Genomic DNA, 24,643 nt, shown 5'->3' with positions numbered 1-24,643 from the left:
TGCATCTATTTCAGAGTCAAGGGAATCCGTTGCTTGACGGGAGATTGCTATAAAGAGGACTGTCAACCTTTTAGCCGAAATGTAAAAGCTTTGACCGAAGCCAAAATTCACGGAAAGAGAATTATGCATCTGAATCAAATCTCTCCTCTTAAGTACATAATATTATCCCTTGGATGAAAGACTGTTATCTAAGACAATATCTCTCATTCCGATTTGATTGATTTATTAACCGAGTTTCAGAAGCAGAGATAAATGCACTTCGGTTGAAAGTTCCCAGTTTACAGTGGGTGGTTTACAGAAACACAGTAGAAAGATCATCATCTGACTTGAGTGGTTGTGATGTACATGTACACTGAGAAGATTATGTGTATTAGTAAAAACTTGACAGGAATATGATTTTCAGGACAAAGTGATCACTGAGTTTTGTAGCAAAATTCCCGCAAAGGAGAACCATCTTGAAGCTCAAACTTTCAGCGCGCTGGCGTTATTGCATACAGTTTGCATATTAATGATGACCACAAGTTGAGCATGCGCATAATGCAGCCAACAAGAGGCAATGCGTGACGCCCTAACTCCCTAGGGGTGTGCAAAATCGTATTAAAATTGCTTCTCCAATGGTTCACAAATAAATGTGTGACGAAAAAGCCAAACATTTTGATTGAGCAACTATGTGAAATGTGTACAAGTTAGCCACCACAATCTTGTAAATAGGGGGTAAGACCCTGATGCTAAACTTACAAATCTATCTAAGTGTACATAAACGAACTGACTGGAGATGGGTTTGAACCTGCGACCTCCGGATTGCCGTTCCGGTGCTCTACCAACTGAGCCATCCACCCCTATGTTTGTGGTTTTGTTGAAAGGGCGCTAGTCAAAAGCCATAAGCCCATACAATTCTATGTAGCCAGGGATCACACACGAAGTCACAAAGCTACAGGGTGAGTCCAAAAAAACCCCAAACCCCCCAAATTATTTTTCATATTTGAAAAAAATGTAGCACCAAAAATAATAGTGACTGAAAAACCAATTTCCGAATTGAATTGCTCAATCCATTCAAAGAATATCACCATTAAACACAATGAACTTTAAACCTGTCTCGTCCAAAAGTGCGATTTCAAGAATCATCGCCGGCCACATTGGTCTAAAAAATCACCAGCGATAAAACCTCGGTCTAAAAGTTAAAAATATTCAACAAAGTCCTTTTGAAGGCCCGTCTTTTAAAAAAAGTGGATTTTATTAACTATATTGTTTGCCTAACCAGAGTTGTTAATAAAGACATTGTGTACTACAGTTGTCGACAGTTGATGCAACAAGTATTCTGTCATTTTCTTTGTTGTTCCAAACAGTAAAAACACACAATAAATTGCTTTTTTTTGGGGGGGGGGGATGAAACAGGTTTTAGGGTCATTGCGTTTAAATGGCGATATTCTTTCAACGGATCGAGAAATTCCATTCATTTTTTTTCATCTAAAAGTAGCTTTTGAAATTGGCTTTCCAGTTATTATTATTTTTGGTGATACATATTTTTGTAATATGAAATATATTATTTGGGGTTTGGGTTCCGCTTTTTTTGACAAACCCTGTAGCAATATTAGCAATGCTGCAAACCTAGGAAAATACCAAAAGTAAAGAATTTTACTCCATCCATTCTATCTTGTCTGGTGCAAAAGATTTATACAAAAGGGAAGTCACACAGCTGATGCTTCTAGTTCAAACTGGCTCAGTCCGGTTCAAGCCAGTGTTATCTGGTAGGACTGTTCAAACTGGCTACAGCTTTACTCTTAATAAAAGTGCTGCTCCAATCTGATTGGAACAACTCTATTCGGATTTTATCCAGCCTGTTCTTGTTCAATCTGGTTCTATCTGGTTCGGTGCTGTTTCAATTCCATTGAAACTGACACATTCTTGTTATACTTGATTCAATGCAAGCCTTGTTATGTACAATATGGTGCCATCTGGTTCGGTCTATAATTCACTGCTGTTTCAATCAGATTGAAACAGTTTTAAACTGTTCCAAACAGGCTTATTTTAGTTCTGGTTCAAACTACAGGGTGAGTCAAAAAAGCGGAACCCAAACACAAAGAAATATATTTCATATTAAAAAAATTATCTAGCACCAAAAATAATTATGCCTGGTCAGCCAATTTAATAAACTACTTTTAGATAAAAAATTACTTCAATTGCTAAATTCGTTCAAATTATATCACCATTTAAATGAAACGACCCTCTGTTTTGTCCAAAAATTAGATTTCAAGAATTGTTGTTACAATTGTCTTGAAACATCACCAGCGATGAAACCTCAGTTTAAAAGTTGAAAATATTCAACAAAGTCCTTTTGAAGGCCCGTCTTAAAAACAAAGGTGGATTTTATAAATATATCGTTAGGCAAAGCAGGGTTGTTAATAAAGATATTGTATACTACAACTGTTTAAACAAGTATTCTGTGTCATTTTGTTTGTTGTTCCAAACAGTCAGAACTCAGAACACATAATAAATTGCTTTTTTGGACAAAACTGATTTTAGGGTCTCTTCGTTTAAATGACGATATAATTTGAACGGATTGAGCAATTGAATTTTGTTTTCCATCTAAAAGTAGTTTATGAAATTGGCTTTCCAGTCGTTATTATTTTTGGTGCTATATATCTTTTTAAATATGAAATATATTTGTTTGGCTTTGGGTTCCGCTTTTTTGGACTCGCTCTGTCAGGTTCTGTGTAAGGATGTGACGTTTACACTTTTAAATGTTTTAACGATATTAATTCTAAATCTGTTTACAAATTTTCCAAAAACATTGAAATGAAACCCACATTATAAAAAGTGACACACGTTTACGCTATCTGCCTTTGAAGTAATACATGCATTTCACAAAACAATAAAGGATGCCATTTAACCTATTTTATTTCCAAAGCAAAAGGAGAGCCCATTATGGAAATGTTTTCGTGTAGATCGGGGTCGATGATGCCCTTCATTTGTTGTGCACCTACCTGTATATTCATGTACACTAACATGCTCGATGGCGGCAGCCTTTGTGAAGTGGCTAAACGTTTAAACATTGCTTAACAGATTTGCTACACATTTTTACAAAATTAAACGTAAAGTCCCATCCTTAGTTCAGTGCTGAATCAGTCTGACTGAGACGCGTCTGTTTATTTTAATAAACTTGTATAAGTCTGGGATCTGGTTCAATCTGGTTCCTTCTAGTTAAGTCTGGTTGCATCCAGCCTGCCTCATCAACTACCAGGTGTCTGGTTGTTATCTGGTTCAATCTGGTTCCTTCTAGTTCAATCTGGTTGCATCCAGTCTGCCTCGTCATCTACCAGGTGTCTGGTTCTTCAAATAACTTCTTGCTCTCATCACCCTCTTTGGCACTTCCTGCAAAAGTGAAACACAAACAAAGGGAATTTTCCTTTTGATTTAATTGAATTGATACATGTAAGCAGAAGTTCATTTCTGTTAAGCATTGATCTAACAGTTCTCTCTTGATGCAAAAATAACATTGAAACGTTTAGAAATATTCTGGCGAGCATTATTTCATTTCTTATCCATCAACAGCATGTACATGATCAACATTTAACCCATTAAGACCTCATTTTTTGAAGGGTATTAACTGGGAATAGTCCAGCCAAAAGCATTCAGAGTTTTTCCCCAAATAATAGCCATGATATCCACAGGGAAACAAAAACTTGTGCTTCCAAAAATGTAACATTGAAACTTCATTGCCTTCTGTCAAGTGATGCCCACTGTAATACAATGCTTAAAATATGTGACCGGCTCTACAAAAAAGGGTATTAAGTCGCGCTGAGCATTATTGTGTAATGGCCCGCTCAATGTTGAGAGGGTGAAAATTTCGTCAAAATGTAACTTAAATTTTATGTCATGAATGACGTCTTTAATGCGTACAGTTTCAGGTTTCTTTCACAGAAATGTTGATTTTGATGAACAAAGTGGAAAAACAACCATTTTGTGTGCATCATTCTAATGTTCTACAACAAAGCCAGCTATTTCAAAGCCTGTTTTCTCAGTTGTGCAATTTGAACTCCAAGGAAGTAAATAATGTGCGAATACGTCATATCTCCAGAACGGGAGGGGCTAGAGCTGTGCTATATACCAAATGGAAAATTCCTCGGGAACTGGGTCTTTTGTTCAAAACGGTCCTCTATGCTAGGTTTGTGTGCTTATTCTATGGGAGAGGGTTATATTACAGAGACAAAGGAAAACACAAAGCATTGTCCTCGGGAGTATAGTAAAACACGACTGCGTGTTCATGCATGTACTGCATGAATTACACAGGATTAAGTTTATTCCAAATCTTCACAAACCCATAGTGTCTATTGTTCAGCTTAAGGTGTTATCAGCAATGTATTCCACTGTCCCTCCCAGTGGGCTCCCCAACTCTCCCTTTTGGTACTCTTGAGGGGGTACTTGTGCAAGGAGTCTATACCCTTTTTACCTTTTATTTCACTTGTAGTGCTGCTGTCTGCCTCATCTTTAGGTGCATCTGTCTGCAGGTTATCCTGAGGGTCCTTGTCAGGAACATCTGTGTGGGGTGGCTGTTGGTTATCTGGTGAAGTGCTGTCAACGGGAGAAACGCTTCTTCGTGAAACAAAAACTGGAGCGCTACAAAAAGAAAATCAACAAATATACTTTTTACTGACTTTTCATTGACTTTTTAGTGGGGGGAAATAAATTTTGGAGCAGGCGATTGGAATCAGGGACTAATATTTTTTTAATGACGTTGTAATTAAAGTAGCGGAAATATTACACTTATATGTATCTCAATTTTTGTTTATGGATGAGACATATAAATGCTTATGCATGTAGAAGACTGTCATGACTACATGACTGTCTAAAAAAGTCTTCCCCTGAATTTAATGTGCTCTTTGCTTTGTGACTGCTGCTTACTTTGAAACGGACGAACATTCGGTTAGGAAAAAAAAAGTCATTTTCAGCAGCTCCTTTACATTGCAAACACAAGTAACTTTCTTGGCGCTGCTAAGCCAGGCATACAGCAGGAAAGTAGCCAAAACATTAGGACTTCCTAAGCTTGTCAAGACTGTATACAGTGCTTTTCAATTTTTAATGGCATAGGTGTGAAGTGAAAAACGAAATCAGCTGATCCGAGGTAAAGTTGCATGCTTGTATGCAAAGAGATATGCTAAGCAGAGGAAATATTGGCTCAGGGTTCCTGCAACTTTAGGAGAACAAAATTCCATTAATTTTCCTCGACCAAATTATGAAAATCCAGGACTTAGTTCATCAAAATGCAGATTAAAACTGTAAAACTAGTTCTGTGAAAAGTGCTTAACAGAAACAGAAAAACTACAAAACAAAGTAATTTAATGTCTTTCGGAACCAAAATGCTGGAATTAATTACCGAAATTTGTTTCTTTCTTGTATTACTGAAATTTAAAAATCTGATTTCCGATGCTAAATTTTGAATATACAATGTTTAAATATTACAATAAAGTGGTCCTCGCACAATATTCCATGATCATTCTATGACTTTTGTAATTTTTACAAATTTCCATGACTTTTTCAGGGCTGGAAATTGAAAATAAAATTGAATGACTTTTCCATTTTTTTTCCAGGCCTCGGGAAACCCGTTAGCTAAGCTAAAACAGCTTGCCTGGCCAAGTACACTGTATATTGCTCAGTTGTGAGTGGTTCTCATCAGTTGATTTTTGCTTAGTATTTTGCTTAGAGGTTATTTTCTTCTTTTCATCAGTGCCTGAAATTGGGACCACGTATTCCTACTTACTTGGGATCCATTGGTTTGCGTTTCTTTCCTCCAACAGCAGTCAGTTCTGCGACCTCGGCATCTTCACCTCTGACCTCGGACGCATCATGAGGTCGCTTCAAGCTCCGGGGAACACGGAATGGTGATTTTGTTGCCGTGGTCTTGCTGATAGCGTGGTCGCCCAGTGTGCTGGGTTGCGCCACGTCCATGGGCTGCTCCGGTGTTGCATTGTTTAATGCCCTCCGGTATTCTTTGTATGTCTTCAGAGTGTACTCTGGTGCCCGTTCAATTGTCTTCATAACTGTAACAATGCAATAAAAAAATTAAAAATGCATCAAAGATGTCAGAGTCTTTATTCATCAAAGCCAAACTACATACTTTGATTTACTCTCGATTCGAACCACATTTAGTTTAATGTCAATTTACTGAAGATTGTGTGCATGTATTACAGATCTTGGATCTACTTTCAGCAACACATGATAGCTTTAGTGGAAGGTTTTTAATTTTATCATACATGTACAACTTAAGGAGTCAGCTTTTAAAAGATATTATAAATGTACCAATATAGACTAATCCAGTGAACAAAATGAGAAGCCATATTTGAGGTAGCTCCACGTTCGCACTCATTCCATGTTCATAAAGACAAGACGCGAGTGTTCCTTGGTAACACTATTGGTCAAAGGAGCCCGGAGTGCGTGCTTACTACTTGAGCCTTTAACAATTGTCTTCCATAAGGGTTCATATGATCATTTACTTTTTTCGCATTTTTTTCATTTGAATCAACAAAATTTCTCACAATCTTAAAAATGTGCATAATTCTTACAGTTCAGAGGCTACTGTACATTACATTGTATTAGAAACAGAAAACATATGCATGCACAATTTTTGTCTCATAACTGGATTCCTTTGCTAACACATGTAAAAAAGTGTGCACGTTTTCTTAGACGACCCTCAATTTTGTTTTTCTTTCGAATGATATCATTTCAGGCGGAATAATTTCACAGGGTATTTGGTACCAGCCCCTCCCCCCCCCCCCCCCCGACAACCCAAGAAATAATAATAACGGTAATAATGTCCGCCTGTGCACAAAATACGGACAGAGCCAGCTTGTTAGGGAGTATATGTACACTATTCTGTAATACAGTGTTAATAATCGTCGAATTTGAACTGCGCCCTTATTAAAGTATGGGTGCGAGACCCCCCGCCCCCCCCCCCCCCCTTTGATTTTCGGAGGCCAAGTGTCTGGAGAAGAAAACCTGCGTATATTTCAGACTTTTTTGCTGATGACCCCCCCCCCCCCCGCCCGCAAAAATTCCTTGATCCGCCCCTGCAGTCCTATCTTCACTTTGAGCAAGGTTTCTGTCATTAAATCAGTTGTACGATTCCGGGTAATTCAAATTTACATTTGTATGTTCCTACGTTACTTTAAGGAAAAGCAAAGAGCCGGCACTGAGAAAAGTGTGGCCATCATAAAAGGGTTAGCCTAAGTTGGAAGTCCCCCTGATTCCCAGTCAAAGAAAAACTAATCTACCTTTTGTAACAAGACCCGATAATAATGCACGATATCTTGGTACAAACAGGCTGACTAATGCTCGACTTATCCTTTCCATTTCTCGGAAGTGGGCGGCGAGATTTGGGTCTCTGCCAAAACGTTTCCATCATGAAGTGTTCGCATGCGGGGCTACCCAGCGGGAAAACCCAATCAAGAAGTCGGATCACTGAGACTATTTTTAGCACGCATCTGTTGTCGTTGATGTTAAATTACACATGTGATTCCCTTGAATTAATAAGTAGTGAAATCTAATTAAAGACATAAACATGAAGGATCATTTTCATTCGTCCAAAAGTATTAACCTACCAAATTATTATCAAAAAGCTTACTTGGATTAATAATCATATTTGTACTAAGCACCCTGTGACATTATTCCATCTGACTTGCTGTCACTTAGAAGAAATCAAGAAATGTAGGTGATTTCAAATGATCAGCCAATTGATGCTTGGAATAAACAGTTCTATTGACGAAGTCGTGTTTCATCTTCAAAAGGTTGTGCATGGTTTTTAACTGTTTTCTCAAAAGTGAAATATCCACTGCGATGAACCTCTGTTTTACATTTACAGATTACTGAGCGAATGTTTAAGCAAGTTATCGTAGCTGGAGCTGGAGTAAACTGCAAAGATCAAAGGTCAAGGTGTACAAAAAGGCAACAAAGAATAGCCTGGGCAAGGGGAGTATGTTTCTTACCATTAGCTGGAAGATATATAAAGTTGTGGAATAGGGCTCTTCATTTGCAAATAATTTAGAATTTGATTATTCTAAGTTGGACTTATCGAATACTCGAAATGCACCAATCAAATTTAACGATTGGGTATTGGGATTTGCGTGTGCCTGCGATTGTTGGAAATTGACAAACAGGGTTATGAGAAAAAAATTAATGAGGTAGCTGATCAAGGCTGATATTTTTTCGACAAATTATAAAGATGAAATTTGAGCTAATACTCCTCATGGAAGCCCTCAAACCATGAGCGAAAGTGGCTTTCAACAAAAGTGTGGCATTGGACAAACAATAAAACCACCCAACTTGTACAATTAAAGAACATTTTGGATGTTTTCCATCCTCTCCTTGAGACCCCTCATATTTTTCGTATACATGTAACTGAATCAGAAAAAAAAAGAATAAAAAAAGCTATTAGGATATTTGGCTGATGACCAAATATTTGAATATTCAGTTTATTTACATATTTGAATATTACAATCCTATTGAGGAAACAGTTACAGGCCTAATTACCAGGCTACGGGACACATACATGTATAACACCAGCAGTTGGAAAGTTTGGGGCGATTGTGACAAAGCTTAGAAAATAGCCAACGCATTTTTTTTTATGGAAAATGTGAAAACGTTTGGTGTCAGCTAGAATGTCAATGTGGGGCACATATCAAGTGGGGTTTTTAAAATGGGATTACATGTATTTCTATTGTTTCTCATTCTATTGTTCAGAGATACCACCAATATATCAATAAAAAGCCTGAAACACTACTAAACAACTTGAAACTACCCTTACCCCCTTTCAAAAATGTGCTTTCTGGATGTTCCAGACCAAATCCAGCACTTTTAATTTGCCAATTTTTTTGAAAAAAAACAAACAACAAAACCACCCGAATTCAGGTTAAAACCTGAAAAGTGGCATCTCTGATTGTTAAGCGCTTTAAGGAATCTGTGATTCATATTGCACTTTATAGGCCTAAATGCTGTATTATTATTTTATTATTATTATTATCAAAAGGTCATCCTCTTTAAAGACTTTTTTATGATTACAATTATCCTGTGCAATGTTGGTTTGGGGTTTATAAATCGTGACATGAAGCGACAGGTTTACAGTCTCGTAAAGTATCACAGTAAATTCCAAGGTTTGCGTGACAATAACGGACGTAAACACTTCCCCCAGACACCAACATTATTGATTCAAAGTGTTTACACAATACGCCCAGGTCCCAAGTCAATAAAAGAACCCAAATGTTTGAATCATACAAATCTGTGGACTTGGGCACCCAGCATTATCTAAATCAGGAGCTAAAAATAGAATTCCCGGAAGTACTACTTCAGCCGCCGAGTAGGGATTTTACGCTAAAAAAAGTCCCCTGCATTCCCTCCCTACATGTACATGTATGATCATGCATTGTATGCAGACAACAATGCAAAGAAAGCTTTAGGTTGCAGCGTTTTTATTAAATTTCCTTCAAAGTATTTGAATATTATACAGGCTTTCAAGTAGAACCAGGTGAAAAAGTAGACGAACAGTAGGATCAAAACTGGACAAAGGACTTTAGAGGACCAAATCAGGATAAAAGTAGGATTTTGGCTGGCTTTCAGGAGCAGTTTTCATTGATGCTCACCCATGTCCACAGCATCATAAGCCTCATTTGGCATGTTCTGTACTCACAACACTTGTGCTCCATCCTCAACTAAGCTCTTGGAAGTACAGTTGCAGTACTCCTGCGCCCAAGCCCTTCATTGTGTGATTTACATATGACAGTGTGAAACACTGTTATGCAAACTATTTTAATGAGATTTCATTTTCAGAGTTGTGGGACAAAAAAGTAGGAAAAAGTAGGAATTTCAAGAAAAAAAGTAGGAACAGTAGTATACATGTAGGAGCTAGGGGAAAAAACTGGGAAAAGTAGGAAAAGTACTGGAAAGCCTTTATTATATCTCCTTTTTTAAACCTTTTGCCAACCAGTACTGCATCAGTTCTGATTACTGTTTTTATTTTTTTTATATATACATGTACGTTCAAGTTCAATTTAGACAACTTGTGTAATAGCCTAAATGTGTGTGTGTGTGTTCAAATATACTGTATAATAAAATTGTTTGACTTTGAGAGAAGGTAATATATAAATTAAACAAATATATATTTTATAATCCTTTTTATATCAAGATGGAACGACATTGATTACTCTTTTCATTATCTGAATGTATTCCAATATTATATTAAACTAAACTAATTGAAAAAGGATCACATATATTTACTTTTGACTTAACCAGTTCACGTCGGATGACGTGTGTTCACGCAAAGGTTTTGCAGTATTTGGAACGGATGACGGTTAAACACGCAACGGGCGAGGCAGGAAATGTCTTTCTGCGACCCGCTCTCAGCGAGCGAGGCTGGAAATATCAGGGTGTGCTACCCGCAGATGATGGCCTGAACCCGTCTGACATCAAGGTTCGTCAAAAACAATCCCGCGCCATGGGTCCGGTCAATGTCAACATAATCCCGGCGCGAAGTGATTATAAAAGCTACACATGTAGCACATTGTCATCTGCACATGGGTTATTCTATAAATGTAAGGTGCAAAGTGTGAAATTTTTGCTGTCCCTGTTACCTTGATACTCTGTCATTTAACATTCGAGGATCATTAATAATGACTTCAAATGATTTTTTATTTGTTGGGTAGGTAGTTTGCTATTCATGACCACTCTCGGAGGACGACTGCATTAAGGAGTGCATCAGAATTATAAAATCAGAGATGTCAGATGTAACAGGGACATGAAAAAAAAAGTGGGCCACAAAATTCAATTATCACGACAGGATATTCTGTGTTATCTGTCAGCTTGTGAGACATGTGAAAATAAAACCATCCCATATTTACATATATTTCAATGGACAGATTGGAAAATCAAAAAAAAAAATCCACAGAGTTTTTGAGGGTCCCCTATCGCGAGGGCCCCCAAAGTAATGTAGGGTCTATGATATATGTTTGCATTTAACTAAAGGCACCCTGTTAAATACCCATATCTTCTGTTCTATCTAAATTTTTATAGATAAAAATACCATAAAACCACCTTTAAGGTAAACCCTCAGGAATTCTAGATTTCAAAAGGGAGCTTTTTTATCCTGAAATCAGGAAAAATGGGATTCTTTCAAACTTCTGAAAATGGGAAAAATCCTGAAAAAGCCTGGTAATGAGCAAAACTCCTCACTACTCTCATCTCTGTCACTTTGGTGGGACTTGAACCCCTGATATCTTCCTGCTCGTACTGCAGTCAACTCTACCACTTTTAAATAACTGACTTTGTCCAGTCAACTAGCTTATTTTTTTCAATGATTCATTCGAAGGCATTGGGCAAAGCTTTTACAAAAATAGATTAGGAATGAGCAAGTCCTTGCATAACAAGGCACGTGATATCAAAGCAGGAAGTTGTTAAAAAAAACAAAACATAAGTGACTCCAGACAATTCCTAAGAATTTGTCTATGACTGTGATTGAAGGGTTGTCGAGTGGCAACCAATGTATGATACAATTTAAATAGCTAAATATTGGATGTGCATATAGCCGGTTCATCCAAACAGCCAGGGGACTGAGGGAACTGGGTTGGGGGGCCCTGAGGGAGGGGGGGGGGGGGGGGGGGGGGGCCTGGGGGGGGGGCCCTGAGGGAGCCGGGGGGGGGGGGGGGCCTGAGGGAGCCGGGGGGGGGGGGGGGGCCTGAGGGAGCCGGGGGGGGGGGGCCTGAGGGAGCCTTGGGGGGGCCCTGAGGGAGCCGGGGGGGGGGGGGGGGGAGCCTGAGGGAGCCTGGAGGGGGGGCGGGGGCCCTGAGGGAGCCTGAGGGAGCCAATGCCAATTTTACCCCCATCCCCAATTTAGACCAATTAAGCTGTTTGGGGCCTTGCCTCCTTTCCAAAAACTCCCCTAAATATGTTACTTTTTTTGTAAATAATGAAACAAGATCACCAGAATTGAAAACGCCTGTTTCTGAATCGATGCTGTAGAGAACTCATCTCTTTCTCTCAACGAGTTTTTGGGCAGAATAAAAGAGAAAAAAAAACAGGACAAAAGTGGGCACCGATGTGTTAAATGAGATTCAGTCTCCCATATTGTCAATGGATTGTACCTAGTCAGTTTCCTTGTGGTTTCTTTGAAAATAACCAGTTACCGACAATAATAACGTGAAATAAACAAATAGTATTGAAGAGAAATGGCCTGACGTTTAAACGCTGCAGAATCCTTCTCAAATACAAACTCAACTAAGCAATCATCTGATTGGTCGATACTTACCCTCAGACGCTTCTTCCCTATTGGTCAGACACACAAAGGCTGATGATTGGTCGATCCAGTTGACAAACACCTGTCCAAAGGTACTGAAGAGGTGCTGGATGTCATGTGATCTCCACTCGGCTGGGAAAGTCAGATGAAACACGTGGTCTCTGGGTGGAATCACTGTGGTATTAAATTAAAGAAAAACTCACAGTTATTTTTTATAGAATGGACACGTGGCCATTGTAGACCAATGAAATTACAGTTCCAAAGACAAGATATATGTACAGGGTGTGTCTCTGCAAGAAGCAGAGGCCAAGTTCGCGCAAGGACTATAGTTGACCAATGGTTAACTAACGTTTGCCCGAATTCTGTCTAGTCGACGGTGGTTGACTACGCTAGTCGACTATTTGGAACCAGCCTACTGGGGTTGGTTGCTTCGCTGGTAACCAATAGCCTCGCGCATTCATAACGCTAGCAGAGAGCCAGGATCCAGAAGTTTTACAATGACATTTTGACCAGCGTTTGACTAGAGACGTTTGCATGTTGCTATTAGTGCGCAGGCGTAAGGTACGTCACAAATCAACCACTAGTCGACTAATGGTCCTTGCCCGAACTTGGCCAGAGATGAAACTGGCCTGGGCAAAAAAGTCTGACATTGGACCTTGGGTCCGAGCTGACACAGCGTCGCGCAGTGCAGTGCAGCGCATCAATGTGGGACCCAGTGAATTTTGTCCATGTCATAGGTCAGTATTTAACATTTCTCAAGCCAAACAAGGATCTGATCAGCGTTGGCCTAGGTGTGTTTTTTTACCATAGAATCACTCCATTCACGACTGGTAAAAGAGATTAAACTACTGCACTTGTGAAAATGTTTACATGCCATTTTCATTGATTTTTCGTGGACTTTTTTTTGAACTAATAATGGGAAAAAAAACAGTTTGTGAAAAAATCATTAAATAATCATTTTTGTGGGACTGGGGATTGTTAAAAAATCTGAAATTTCAGTGGAAAAGTAGAATAACATCTGATTACGACTAAAATCAAAAAAAGTTTCATCTCTGAAGCAGATATCCTTTAATTTCTCAAAAACTACTTAACATGAATATTTCATCTCGATGGAGCATATTAATTATACTCCTGTGTACATTCAGTAAAAATGCCATGGAAATCCGTTCATGCAAAGCAATGCAAAGGATATCTGCTTGCACAACTTTGATATACACCTTGTATATCAAAATTGCTTCTGGACTAGTTCAATACAGGAAAAATAGCCCATTGATGACTTATGTATAATTGATTCACATCCACTTTTTGTTCCCCTTGCGTTTTATACAGAAAATAAAAGCAATGTTGAGAGATGTATATTGATTCTTACAATCTGGTCCACTCAGGTTCAAGTAAGGCAGATCTTGGACTCGGAACAGACACATTCTGCAAGAGAAAAAAAGAAAAAAAAAAAACAGATTGAATTTTTAAATCTAAAACAAAACGTCAATAATTATCAATGTTGACTTAAACTAGCTGTATGTATTATGATAATGCATATAGCTAGTTTTATTCAACATTCATGACATTCATAAATACCTAAGACAGTTTACCCATTCCTGTTTGGACGAGAGCCAGTCACGTGGGTGGTTTTACACCACTGATAAAACACCGGCTGGTTTTTAACACTTTACTCCTGCACCGCTGCATTCTGCGCCACATCGCACAAGTACGTGCTGCGCACCAATCTCCATAAAAGGACATTTTGAGCACTACACGTGCGAGGCACATACCACAAACTGATAAAACACCGGCTGGTTTTAAACACTTTATTCCTGCACCGCTGCATTCTGCGCCACATCGCACAAGTACGTGCTGCGCACCAATCTCCATAAAAGGACATTTTGAGCACTACACGCGCGAGGCACGTACCATAGACATGGCCAGAGGGGTGTCTCACAAAACATAGGGTCAAGAATGTTGAACCAAAAATCATTGGAAAATTGTGAATTTTTGACTTGTTTTGACTTTTTGCCAAAAAGGTATTTATGGATGGGAATAAATATGTGCTTGGCGGGTATTAAACAAGTACGTTTATAACCGGCTAGGACACTGGTCGTGGCTCGGGCCATTGTCCACGTTCCACTAGCTGGTTTACACGTACGTGTTTGAAATCGGCCAAGCACATATTTATTCCCATATTTTAGCATCTGCAGGATCTGTAACACTTAAAAAATTAATTGAATTTTACGACACAATATATGGGAAAGTGAGAAGATCATTTTCTATGAAAAAAAATAGGATCTGCAAGATCTGCAAGGATCTACTAAGGCAATTCTTTCAGGGATTCAATTCGTTCAGGAATTAACATGGACAGCACTCACTTGTTGTGGAAAGGCTCGATGAGGTTGCAGGTAGGCGAGACACGCCCCCTAGGGGGATCCAAGAAGGTGCCTAGATAGTTAGCCATGGTAGCGAAGCAAGAACCAGTGATGAATGCATCATAGCCGGCCTCGTGTGATTGGTCGTTGCTTGAACAGTACGTGGGGTAACCGGGGGCCGTCACTGCAATGAAACAAAGACAAGAGTTACAACTATGAATTCAGAGCAACAGTCCATCACAAGTTCAGCAGTCAATCACAAGTTAGATTTTGAGCACTTTTGTTGCTGCAAACGAAACAAATGCACGAATGAAAAACGATCTACTCTACCTTTACTAAAAACAAATCTGTCCAAACTATCCAACAACGCTTCCAAGGAAGGAATCAAAACAGTTCTTACCGAAGGTTGGTTTTGTGAATGGGTCGCACTTCAGTGTTTTCTCCAGCTCTGTCAAACCCGTCATGGGAATACGCTCCTAAACGATAGCAAGCAAATCAAAAATCTTGGATTAGTCCTCTGTGACCTGGTCCAACTCAGAATTGGACCGATTCAGAATCAGACCAAGTGAGAATTGAAAAAAATTCAGAATTTGAGTAAATTAATAAAAAAAAATGATAATACAAAACTACCGACTTTGCATCCAAGTAGAATTCTATTAAAAAAGGGCAAGTCTTCTTATTCTGTTTTCTACTTGACAGATAATCATTAGATCTAAATTGGGATAGTAATCCACATTGGTAGATCCAGGGAGGCCAACGGGGGCTATGCCGCCGCCCCCTCCCCCCCCCCCCCCCCAAAAAAAATTTAAATTTAAATAAATAATTTTTTTTTTTTTTTTTTAATCGGAGGATTAAAGACACCTTTTTGTCTTAAAATTTCAGGAAATAAATAAAAACGTTGCGTATCTCCCTCGCAAGCCATCAGCTACATATACCTTTTAGTTTAATATTACAATGTGGAAATAGCGCACGATACTATATACTTAATCCCCTTCCCCTTTTGGAAAAAAATACAATCTTGCCCCCCCCCAAAAAAAATAAATGAAATAAAATAAAATAGGTATCCAAGACAGAAGAGACTGTGACATATGGCTTAATTGGGATTTTTCCATTCTTGGACCAAACATGGCATCCACAGCTGGTACCCCTCACGTTGCAACCAAGGACTTCTTAAAAAAAACTAGACCTGACGAACCAATGCTTTTACAGTGTGTGTTTCTGACCACAATACACTGCGTCCTATAACCGTCATGTTATGTGAATGACCATGTGATTGTGAATAACGCATGTCATGCAGCAGTCCTCTTCCGCGTCTGATGCCCACAAATTGCGTTCAAATTTATGGTCAGAAAATTCAGACAAATTTCAGGCCTACATTTTATCCAGATGTCTCTGGTTGCAACTTTCTCTGTGTGAGGTCCTACGTCGCCCCCTACTGTTTTTGCACGTAATCCACACACAAATCAAAAATAAGCGATAATGACTAAATAAGGAGAGAGACCTACCTTAAAGGGCTGCGTTCCTGCCATGACCTTTGTGTCAATCAGTTTGGGAAAGACGCAACCCACCAACTCTTTAAACTCACTGAGATCCTAATGAAAATGAAGAGAACGAGAAGATGTGATGAGAACTTAAAAAGCAAAAAAGCATTTGGCTAGCTGGCTAGCGCTAATTTCTAACCCTTTTTAATTATGCGTAGTTGAAGGAATTTTTAATTTTCTCGCTTCAGGGTCATTATGAAGTCTTCCCTTGGGAATCCAATCTAATATGCCCTTTCACACTAACTGAAATCTCCACGTTGTACCTAGGTCAGACCTCGAGATTTTGTCAACCCTTTCTCACACAAAAAAGAACTGAAAAGGGCGTCAGTCTGGCGTTCAACAGGGGTAAACTTCAGTCCTGGTAGGGACCAGGGTTTAGAGGCTCTACCCGGTTACACTGCCGTCCCATGTGCAAACCGGTATAAGTGTAACTGGTATGCCTTGGGTACGTTCACATTGGAGACCTTGTGATGATTTTCACCCGGGTAGCTTAGACTACATAATTTGGAAGAAACCTCTAGAAATGCCAATTCCTGTTTGTATTGTAATTCCGCGTTCAATTCTTACCTCTGGCAAAGGACAGCTGAACTGTTGCAAGACGTGCATGACGTCCAGCATCATATTGTGAGCTATGACTGGCTTGCCGGTGCTGGAGATAAGGTCAATGACCTGTGAGAAGCCTGCTGCATCATCCACCTCATCCTAGGTCAAAGGTGAGGAGAGGTCAAGGATAGTAAGTGATATATTAATTTAACAGAATTTGTATTTTCTGAGAGAATACCAAAGCTCTGGGGAAAGCATCAAACAAAATGTTAAAAATTCCTGGTTTATTTAAAAACTTCATAAAAGTATATTTGATTATTTTGGTTCCAACTCACCAGTTCTGCCTGAAGCCTCTTCTGCATCATCAACTTTTTATCTTCCTCTGTTGCCTTGGTAACCTCGATGTAGCGTTCACCCTGAGATGTTTCATAATGTATAGCCACTTTAAACCTTCCTCAATTTTTTTTCTACAGTAACTCTTTATTATGTGATTTTCTGATAACTAGCAGCACTCAAAAGCTAGTGAAGGATGTTTAACTCAGTAGATACTAGTCACAACCGCGCATGCGTATTCTATGTTTGAAGAAACCAGTACAATGTTGATAGCAGTTTCAGATTTATCACACGCTTTTCAAGATGACGACTACCATAGCCAACCCATAGCACTACTAGACACAGTGCCCAATTTGGTGCTAGCATGAATTTATCATCATAGATAGCCACACTTATCCAGGTAAATAATCACTTGCCGTCTGCTTCCCAAAATGCTTTTGTTCTGCTGCTACTGCTTGATACCACTCCAATTTTTTTAAGAAGAAATAGTTATCAATTTGATAATTTAAAGTTTTGTACCTTTTCACCGGCCTTTGTTGTCAGCATCAGCCCAGATTCATGTCTGAAAGAGATCATCTTTGCAGAGTTAGCGCTGAAACGTTTTTTTTTTTTCTGATTCCTTTTTTGACACTTCAAACAGGTTTTACACCGTGCTGTTTATAACAATTTGAATTTAGATGTTTGGAATTAGATGCTTATTTTCAGATAACTCCTGAAATCTTTTCAAGTAATCTCACCTGGCTTTGACTGTCTGGAATGTCAACTTCCTCTGGAATCTAGTTGGAGACAAACAACAACAAATGGTGATAACTAACACAGATAGAGAAGGATAAAATGTGAAAGTTAGGTTCAGCTGAATTCGAAAAGTTAGAAAACCTCCGTCTGCACCTTTCTGCAAAGTTCCCAGGTGTCACCTTTTGGATTTTTGAGACTGAAGTTCGTGATTCAATTATTTTTACATGATTTGAAAAACCAGTTTCATGGAGCAATTAATGCACGAGTGAGTTTGAAATACATCTGCTTAACTTGCAAATATACCTGAAAATCATGTAAGAAAAAGGCCCTCCCCCCAAAAAAACCGCACCAAGATTGCGGGAATCCGCTATATGTTGTAGCATCTAACTTGCTTTCTCTAAACAATTTAGCAAAACAATCACTAACAAACGGTTGTTGTAGCAATTTATTGGTGTTTATGAATATTCATAGCTATTCATGAATATGTAAATTCTTCCTACCCAGTGCAAGGGTCCAGGTTGAGTGTCTGTTCCTTGTCATTCTTCACAAACTCATCAACTTGCTTACTGAAGATGACAAAAAGAGAGTATTTGGAATTGGGTTCAAATGTCAAAGTTCAAATGTCAAAGGTCATCAGTGGTGGATGTGTGTATTCATAATTCAAATGGGGTGATGTAAGCCAATCCGAGTTGCTGTTATTTTTTATGATAACTTGGGAGGTTTTCCACCATTACTGGGACGTTCCAAAGCTTGCATTGGTATTTCGTACAATTAACGCACTTGCCTCTAGTGATATTTTCAGAGCGTTACAGAATGCACCTGCAATGGGTGTTCAGGCATGTGTCCCAGTAGTGGCCGACAAAATGCAACTGCGTTTTCAATATCGGATTAGTGTGCACTACATGTGATTCATGAACAGGGTTCAAGTCTGCCACACATGGTAGTAGATGCCTGTCACCAATCCGACCTTGCATGACTATTGTGCGGAAATCAAACACCGCCCTCTATCGTCCAAGCACATATCCAATGACTACATTCATTCCTTGTGTCTTACCACACTCCTTCGACAAACTCTTTCTGTTCTGGTGGAATTTCGACGGGTTTCTTGGCAGCCGGCGATAGGAAGCCGGGGCTCGGCTGCGATGCTGACGACTCCTGCTGAAAGAAGGCGTGCTTCTCCTTGATATGCTCCTTGAGGGCGTCCTTCTCTATGCTCGTCAGGTACGGTATTCCTGGCAAGACATCCACAACAATGTGTCATCACTAGGTTTAAAATGTAGACTGCAATTGTGTGGACTCAGCTGTCAAAGGTAGAGCACATCATTTGCAGCTACCCAAAAAGTAAAGTAACTGGTGAAATTATTGTTCAAAAAATGACTTGGTTTAAATATAGTAATGGCACTAAACTTCTTGCGAAATTAGTCTTTTTGGCATGGTCTCATTTTAAAGAAAACAATAAAACAAGGCCATTTCCAAAGATGCATCAAGTGACGCATTTTTGGAGATTTTTGTCAGTAGCTGGTCTGTAATGCAGCGAATCTGTGAATGTGCAACTTTTGAAATACGACTCAGCAAGTTTTGAATTGAAACCAAAATTCTAGAATATTGTTTTCTCGGAATATTCAGCATTCACTGAGCTAAAACTTCATCAGGTTAGTTGTTAAGCACCTGTCTTTCCATTTTAAGCACTTTTGTTGCTTCAAATGAAAAAAAATTCACAAATGACAAATGATCTACCCTACATTTAAAATGCCAACCTTTCTGATGGAAACTGTGGTTCTTAGTCCCAATTCTAAAAACTGATGGTTTCTTCCTTTCTTTTTGACAGCACTTACCATCTCTGAAGACTTTGTTGAAGTCAAAACCAAACGAGGCCAGGAAATCTATGCTAGAACTCTGGGGAAATCACCAACAAATAACAACGGGTTAAATAAAAAAAAAACAATGGGTTTGAATTTTGTATCATTTTGAAGCATTCAGGTTTTTGCCACTTTATTTCTGTAGAGGAGAACAAGGATTTTCAGAGAAGTACTAAACATTGAATTTGAATAAAAAATATTTAAACCAGTTTTGAAGTTGGTTGCCTAAAACTGATAATGTCACAGGTAAGACGTTAAACATAATTTCTGAAAACAGTGTAACAAAAGATTTAACCAATAAACGCTGAAATAGAGTGAGCCTTCCTAATACAACTTGTGAAAAATTTTAAAATCCTAATGATAATAATAATAATAATAATGCATTCTTATATAGCACATAACATCAAAAGAAAATCTCAATGCGCTTTACAAAATTAATCGCATGAAAAGTCATAATAGTACATTAAAAGCTCATTAAAAATTTACGGTGGATCAGAAACATTGATTAAAACACACAACATTGGTTACATATACCTGGCACAGGAATCTGTGGTCTGGTTTCCTGGAGTTTGTCATGGGCCTTGGAAACACATAGAAGTTAAACGGATGCACAAGATACCTGAAAAAATGAAGAAATAAATAAGCATGGCAACATTCCAATAATATTACATACTGTTAAGAGCATTTGTCACCAAATCTGTGACAAAATAATTCATTTTTGTAAGTGGAGATTTTAAAATATTCTACTTTCAAATAACAATTGCAAGAGACAAATGAATTCAAACAGATATGTCAAGAATCAACAAGCAGAAATAACAATTTATTGGTAAGCAAAAACATGCAGCATTACCTCGAATTCTCTCTCTCATACTTGAAGACACACATGCCAAACTGTACCAGCAAGAAATCCATGGAACCCTGGAAGCAAAAAAGGCCAAAATTATTCGATTAAGTTTAAAAACCTTGAAAACCTGCTGAGAAATTTTGAGAAAAAAAAACCAAAAAAATCTAAAGGTCCTGGTTAAGGAAAAAAGAAATGTAAAAAGGGCACGCTTCAGCGGCATACCTCTGCTCTGAAATCAAATGGGTTGCGACAAATTGGATTTTTTTTAAACTTAAAATTGGAATAGGAATCCGTTATTTGTAGAAATGAAAATTGCTTTAGGTCGTGACAAGTCTGTTTTTCCTGCCTTCTGTGAACCTAATAACCCTCAGCAGAATAACTCACAGTCCAAAGGCAACGGATTACACCATTCTGAGGTATCATTATTAAACTATCATTATGGGGCTAGCATGGCTAGGATTCATGATTATTTTTCAATGGTCAGACCTGTCTGAGCTTATCATATCTCTCCTCAGGTGTGTCATATGAAGACGGTTTGACGTTGTGATGCAAGCCAGTAAATTCCCCGTCGATAGCAATGAACGATGCACTCTGGAGAATCTTAGGCAGCGTCTTCAAGACTTCCTTGAAGTCTGCAGAAAAAGAACAGGAAAGACAGAATAGAGAAAGACATTTGTCAGTAAGAAAAAATCAGCTACTGCTTTGTCAGAGGGGTGATGACTTGTTGCAGTGCATGCATGGCGATGCACAGAAAGATCCTCAGTCATAGGCTAATGACAGTAATATGTAATTTTAAACCAATTTTAACATGAACATGGTAGTAGGCCTAAAGGAGGTGGATATTTAGCCGTGACCGGAAATGTACTTCCTAACACTATTTTGCTGTGAGTGCACTCTGAGAACCAGTGTACTATGTCAGCCTTATTTGTGTCAATAGATGAAATCACTGCAAGACTTTAGTTCTCGGACTCTTCTTTACTTAGTATTTCTTAACATAATTGGAAATGTTTCTCAGCCCCAGATTGATGTCTTATCATCATTTTTGCAATTGAATGACCCTATTTTGAGATGATATAATATGAAGAAAAAAGTGGCGTAATTAAGGTTGCAAGAATGCAACCCTCTTTTCCATAATTAAAAGCTGTACATCATGTACATCGATCGAGGATACAACTTCAACATGTTCAAGCATGTCAAGACACGTCACTATTTTGTATTCAGTAACATTACTACATCCATAGAGCATGTAGAGCAAAGAATGCAATCACAGTCACGTCACTGCACCTCAATCCTCATCAGTCCACCACTGCACTGCAGCAGCTATAGCACTGCCACAGGCCGCAGTCAAGTGGCACGCGAGGTGTCTACATATCACTTTCCTTCACACTCTGGAGAACAATAAAGCTTTACAAAAAGTGTTGATAATAAGAAGTAACTCGACGTACTCTTCTTTGTAACTTCCATAATTATAGCGAATATCACCAATACTTGCGAGTGCTAGAGCCAATCCACCATCGGTTTTTGATTGCACATTAATTTTGAAGTGCGGACTTCCCCGCCGCCGCTGACACATGTAATGATTGTAGTTGTACTGATTGCGAATGATACCCGATCGTGAACAGAGCTAGAGCGCAAATTGCTACATACCACCCAATTAAGAATAGCTGCGGGAGTTGATGTGCATTGTGTGTGATTAATTTATTTTCCTGTGAAAACTGGTTTACATTTTCAAATTTAGTTTTACTCAATCGCAACTTCGCACCATGCATTACACACTCGCAGGGGTGTAAATCCGTGGGGGGGGGGGGGGGGGGGGGGGGGGGTATATACCCGCTCTCTTTTTGACCAGGGGGGATGGGCTATTGAATCATCCCCCAACTTTTCGTGATGAAAAACCAAAAAATACAGATTTCGAGGTATTTTTTTTAACTTCGCAACAACCAAAATGTATCTAGCACTGAAAAATGGAGGAAAAAAGTACAAAGGCTTAAAATACGCCATTTTGATGTAAGTGCAAACGGGAGTATACATAATGTACATCTGTATCATGAACAGCGCCCCAGTAGTAATGTTATCCCCCCCCCCCCCGGCCCCCGCTTTTCGAATTTCCACGGACGGGCAATTAGTGAGATTTTGGTCACCCCCATCCCCCACTCGCCATCACAGATTTACGCCACTGCACGCCCGAGGAGGGGTACTTCTATAGTTCTAGAGGTAGAGGTGGGCAATTGGGAAAGCGAACTTCAGGGGAGGCATGACACAAATCCCCCCCCCCCCCCCACCGGCCTCCACCACCCCCACGTTTTTCGAGTGATATGTAGCATACATACTCAGCAGCCGGCTGGAATGGCCAGTCGGGCACCTGCATATTTATTGATCCGCCTTTGGTGCTCCCGAAAATGCTGGTGCCCGCCAGGGCCCCAGATGAAAAAAAATCCTGGCCACGCCCTTTATTCATACATGTATACCTGTCGACATGTAGTGGCGCGCGCGGGCGGGCCCAAATCCCCTCCCCGTTCTCCCGTGCATACAGCCGGCGCCGCTGCGGCAGGGCGCGCGCGGCTGGCCCTGAGCACTGGGCGCCCCGTTACCTGTCTACCCCACCCTCCCGATGACCCGATCCCCCGCTATCATGCATGAGCTATGCCTCTGATTGAAATATTGATATTACTTTCAAGTTTTTACCCGTTTTAGTTGCTTTTTGTAACACTTTTCCGGCTGCTTGTAATTTTGTCCAACTCTTCAGTTTTGTTACACTATGATACATGTAATTTATCTTTTCAACACAATAGAATCAAGATTAAAGTTGTCCTTCAACAAATGCTCTTCACCAAATTCGATGTTTTCTCTGTTAGACCAAAAAAAGTCTCCAGTTTCTGGTATGGAGCTTGCCCCAAAAGTGGTGCGGCGCCGGCGACGCGGCTTTTTTTTTTGGGGGGGGGGTACTTTTTTTTCTTCAAATGTCGGCCGATGATTACAAATGGTGCCCGACTAAATTTAGTGTAAAATATATGGGAGTCCAGAGAGGCCACATAAAGCTTATACTCGATCGTAACCCCATCTAAAAAAACACGTTAAAAATGTTCACCAGCAGGATTCCAGTCAAACCAGTTTGGCAGTTTTGAGACATCATCTTGCATTGAAAAAAAAAAGTTTTCATTTTGCCGACGCGCATGGATACGGCGACGCACGCGCATACCAGAAACTGGAGACTTTTGTTTGGCCTTAGTATACATTTTCAACTTGTGTGTTTTAATTGGGGGGGGGGGGTTCAAACAAAACCGCTTTTGCGAGCAGACTGGCTCAGTCCCGGTGTCATATGAAAATCAGACTCGTATGAAAATCGGACTCTTTTTCCCTTTTATTGGTTAAACCCTTTCACGTGACCAGTCCCTCTCCTAATTATCTATGCATAAGCATGCGCAATACCACCAATGAGTCCGTATTTCATAAAACCTAAATTCATGCTACACGGTACGGTCCGTACACTATCGATACTGATTGTGGGGCGGGAACACTGATCTCTATATAAAGACTGGATAGCTAATAAAGAGCCGCACAATGTACGAATTTGACGCCATATTGGTGAGACCGGCTGGTGATCTTAGAAGGACAAGTTGCCGTCTTTATAGACAGCTTGATTTCTTTTGTAACGTCGCGGCTCACTTGACTTATATTTTGGCCACCACCACTGACCAACTGACCAAGGTTTACTACAATTTTTCTAACGTAGTGGTTACTTTTATAATGCCGCAAATCACTTTTTCGGCGTTTTTGAAATAATAATCACTACGGAAATGTGTTCCTTTTAGAACATCATACTCTGTGTACGTGACCAAAATGCGCGTCAACTGTTGATACAACGCGCGCGTATTTACGCGTAGAACGTTCGTATTATACGCGGCCATCTTCGTGAGACCGGGGGCGAATTGGTCAATATGCAAAGTCTACTGTGTGAATGTTGTATGCATATCCGCTATCCAGTCTTTAAATAGAGATCAGTGGGCGGGAACCATGCTACCCCTAGCCTCGAGAACGGGAATTATTGTCTGGCAGCCATCAATTCGAAATTGTAAAGTTAAAATTCGATAACTAAACACTGGCCGATTTTTTTCCGGTCGATGTCTGTTCGTATTGCTATACTAAAACACAGC

General features: G+C 39.5%; 1 protein-coding gene across 1 annotated transcript; it reads right to left on the bottom strand.

Moving 5' to 3' along the window:
* Positions 1-2,940: 2,940 nt before the first annotated feature.
* Positions 2,941-22,075, bottom strand: LOC119738103 (poly(A)-specific ribonuclease PARN-like). The gene is made up of 19 exons (XM_038212842.1): positions 21,935-22,075; positions 20,976-21,121; positions 20,496-20,563; positions 20,180-20,264; positions 19,622-19,682; positions 18,841-19,018; positions 18,287-18,352; positions 17,789-17,827; positions 17,571-17,613; positions 17,054-17,134; positions 16,743-16,877; positions 16,140-16,226; positions 15,035-15,110; positions 14,638-14,818; positions 13,644-13,699; positions 12,287-12,448; positions 5,759-6,038; positions 4,451-4,617; positions 2,941-3,372 (listed from the first exon to the last, which is right to left on the bottom strand). Exons 1-19 carry the CDS (start codon positions 21,951-21,953, stop codon positions 3,314-3,316), a joined length of 1,989 nt encoding a protein of 662 aa, XP_038068770.1. The 5' UTR covers positions 21,954-22,075; the 3' UTR covers positions 2,941-3,313.
* Between the last annotated feature and the right edge of the window lie 2,568 nt (positions 22,076-24,643).

This window comes from Patiria miniata, unplaced genomic scaffold, assembly GCF_015706575.1.
Source record: "Patiria miniata isolate m_02_andy unplaced genomic scaffold, ASM1570657v1 HiC_scaffold_3, whole genome shotgun sequence".
Classification (NCBI taxonomy): Eukaryota; Metazoa; Echinodermata; class Asteroidea; order Valvatida; family Asterinidae; genus Patiria; species Patiria miniata.
The sequence above is the reverse complement of the archived record's forward strand: the minus strand, read 5'-3'. Positions and strand labels throughout refer to the sequence as shown.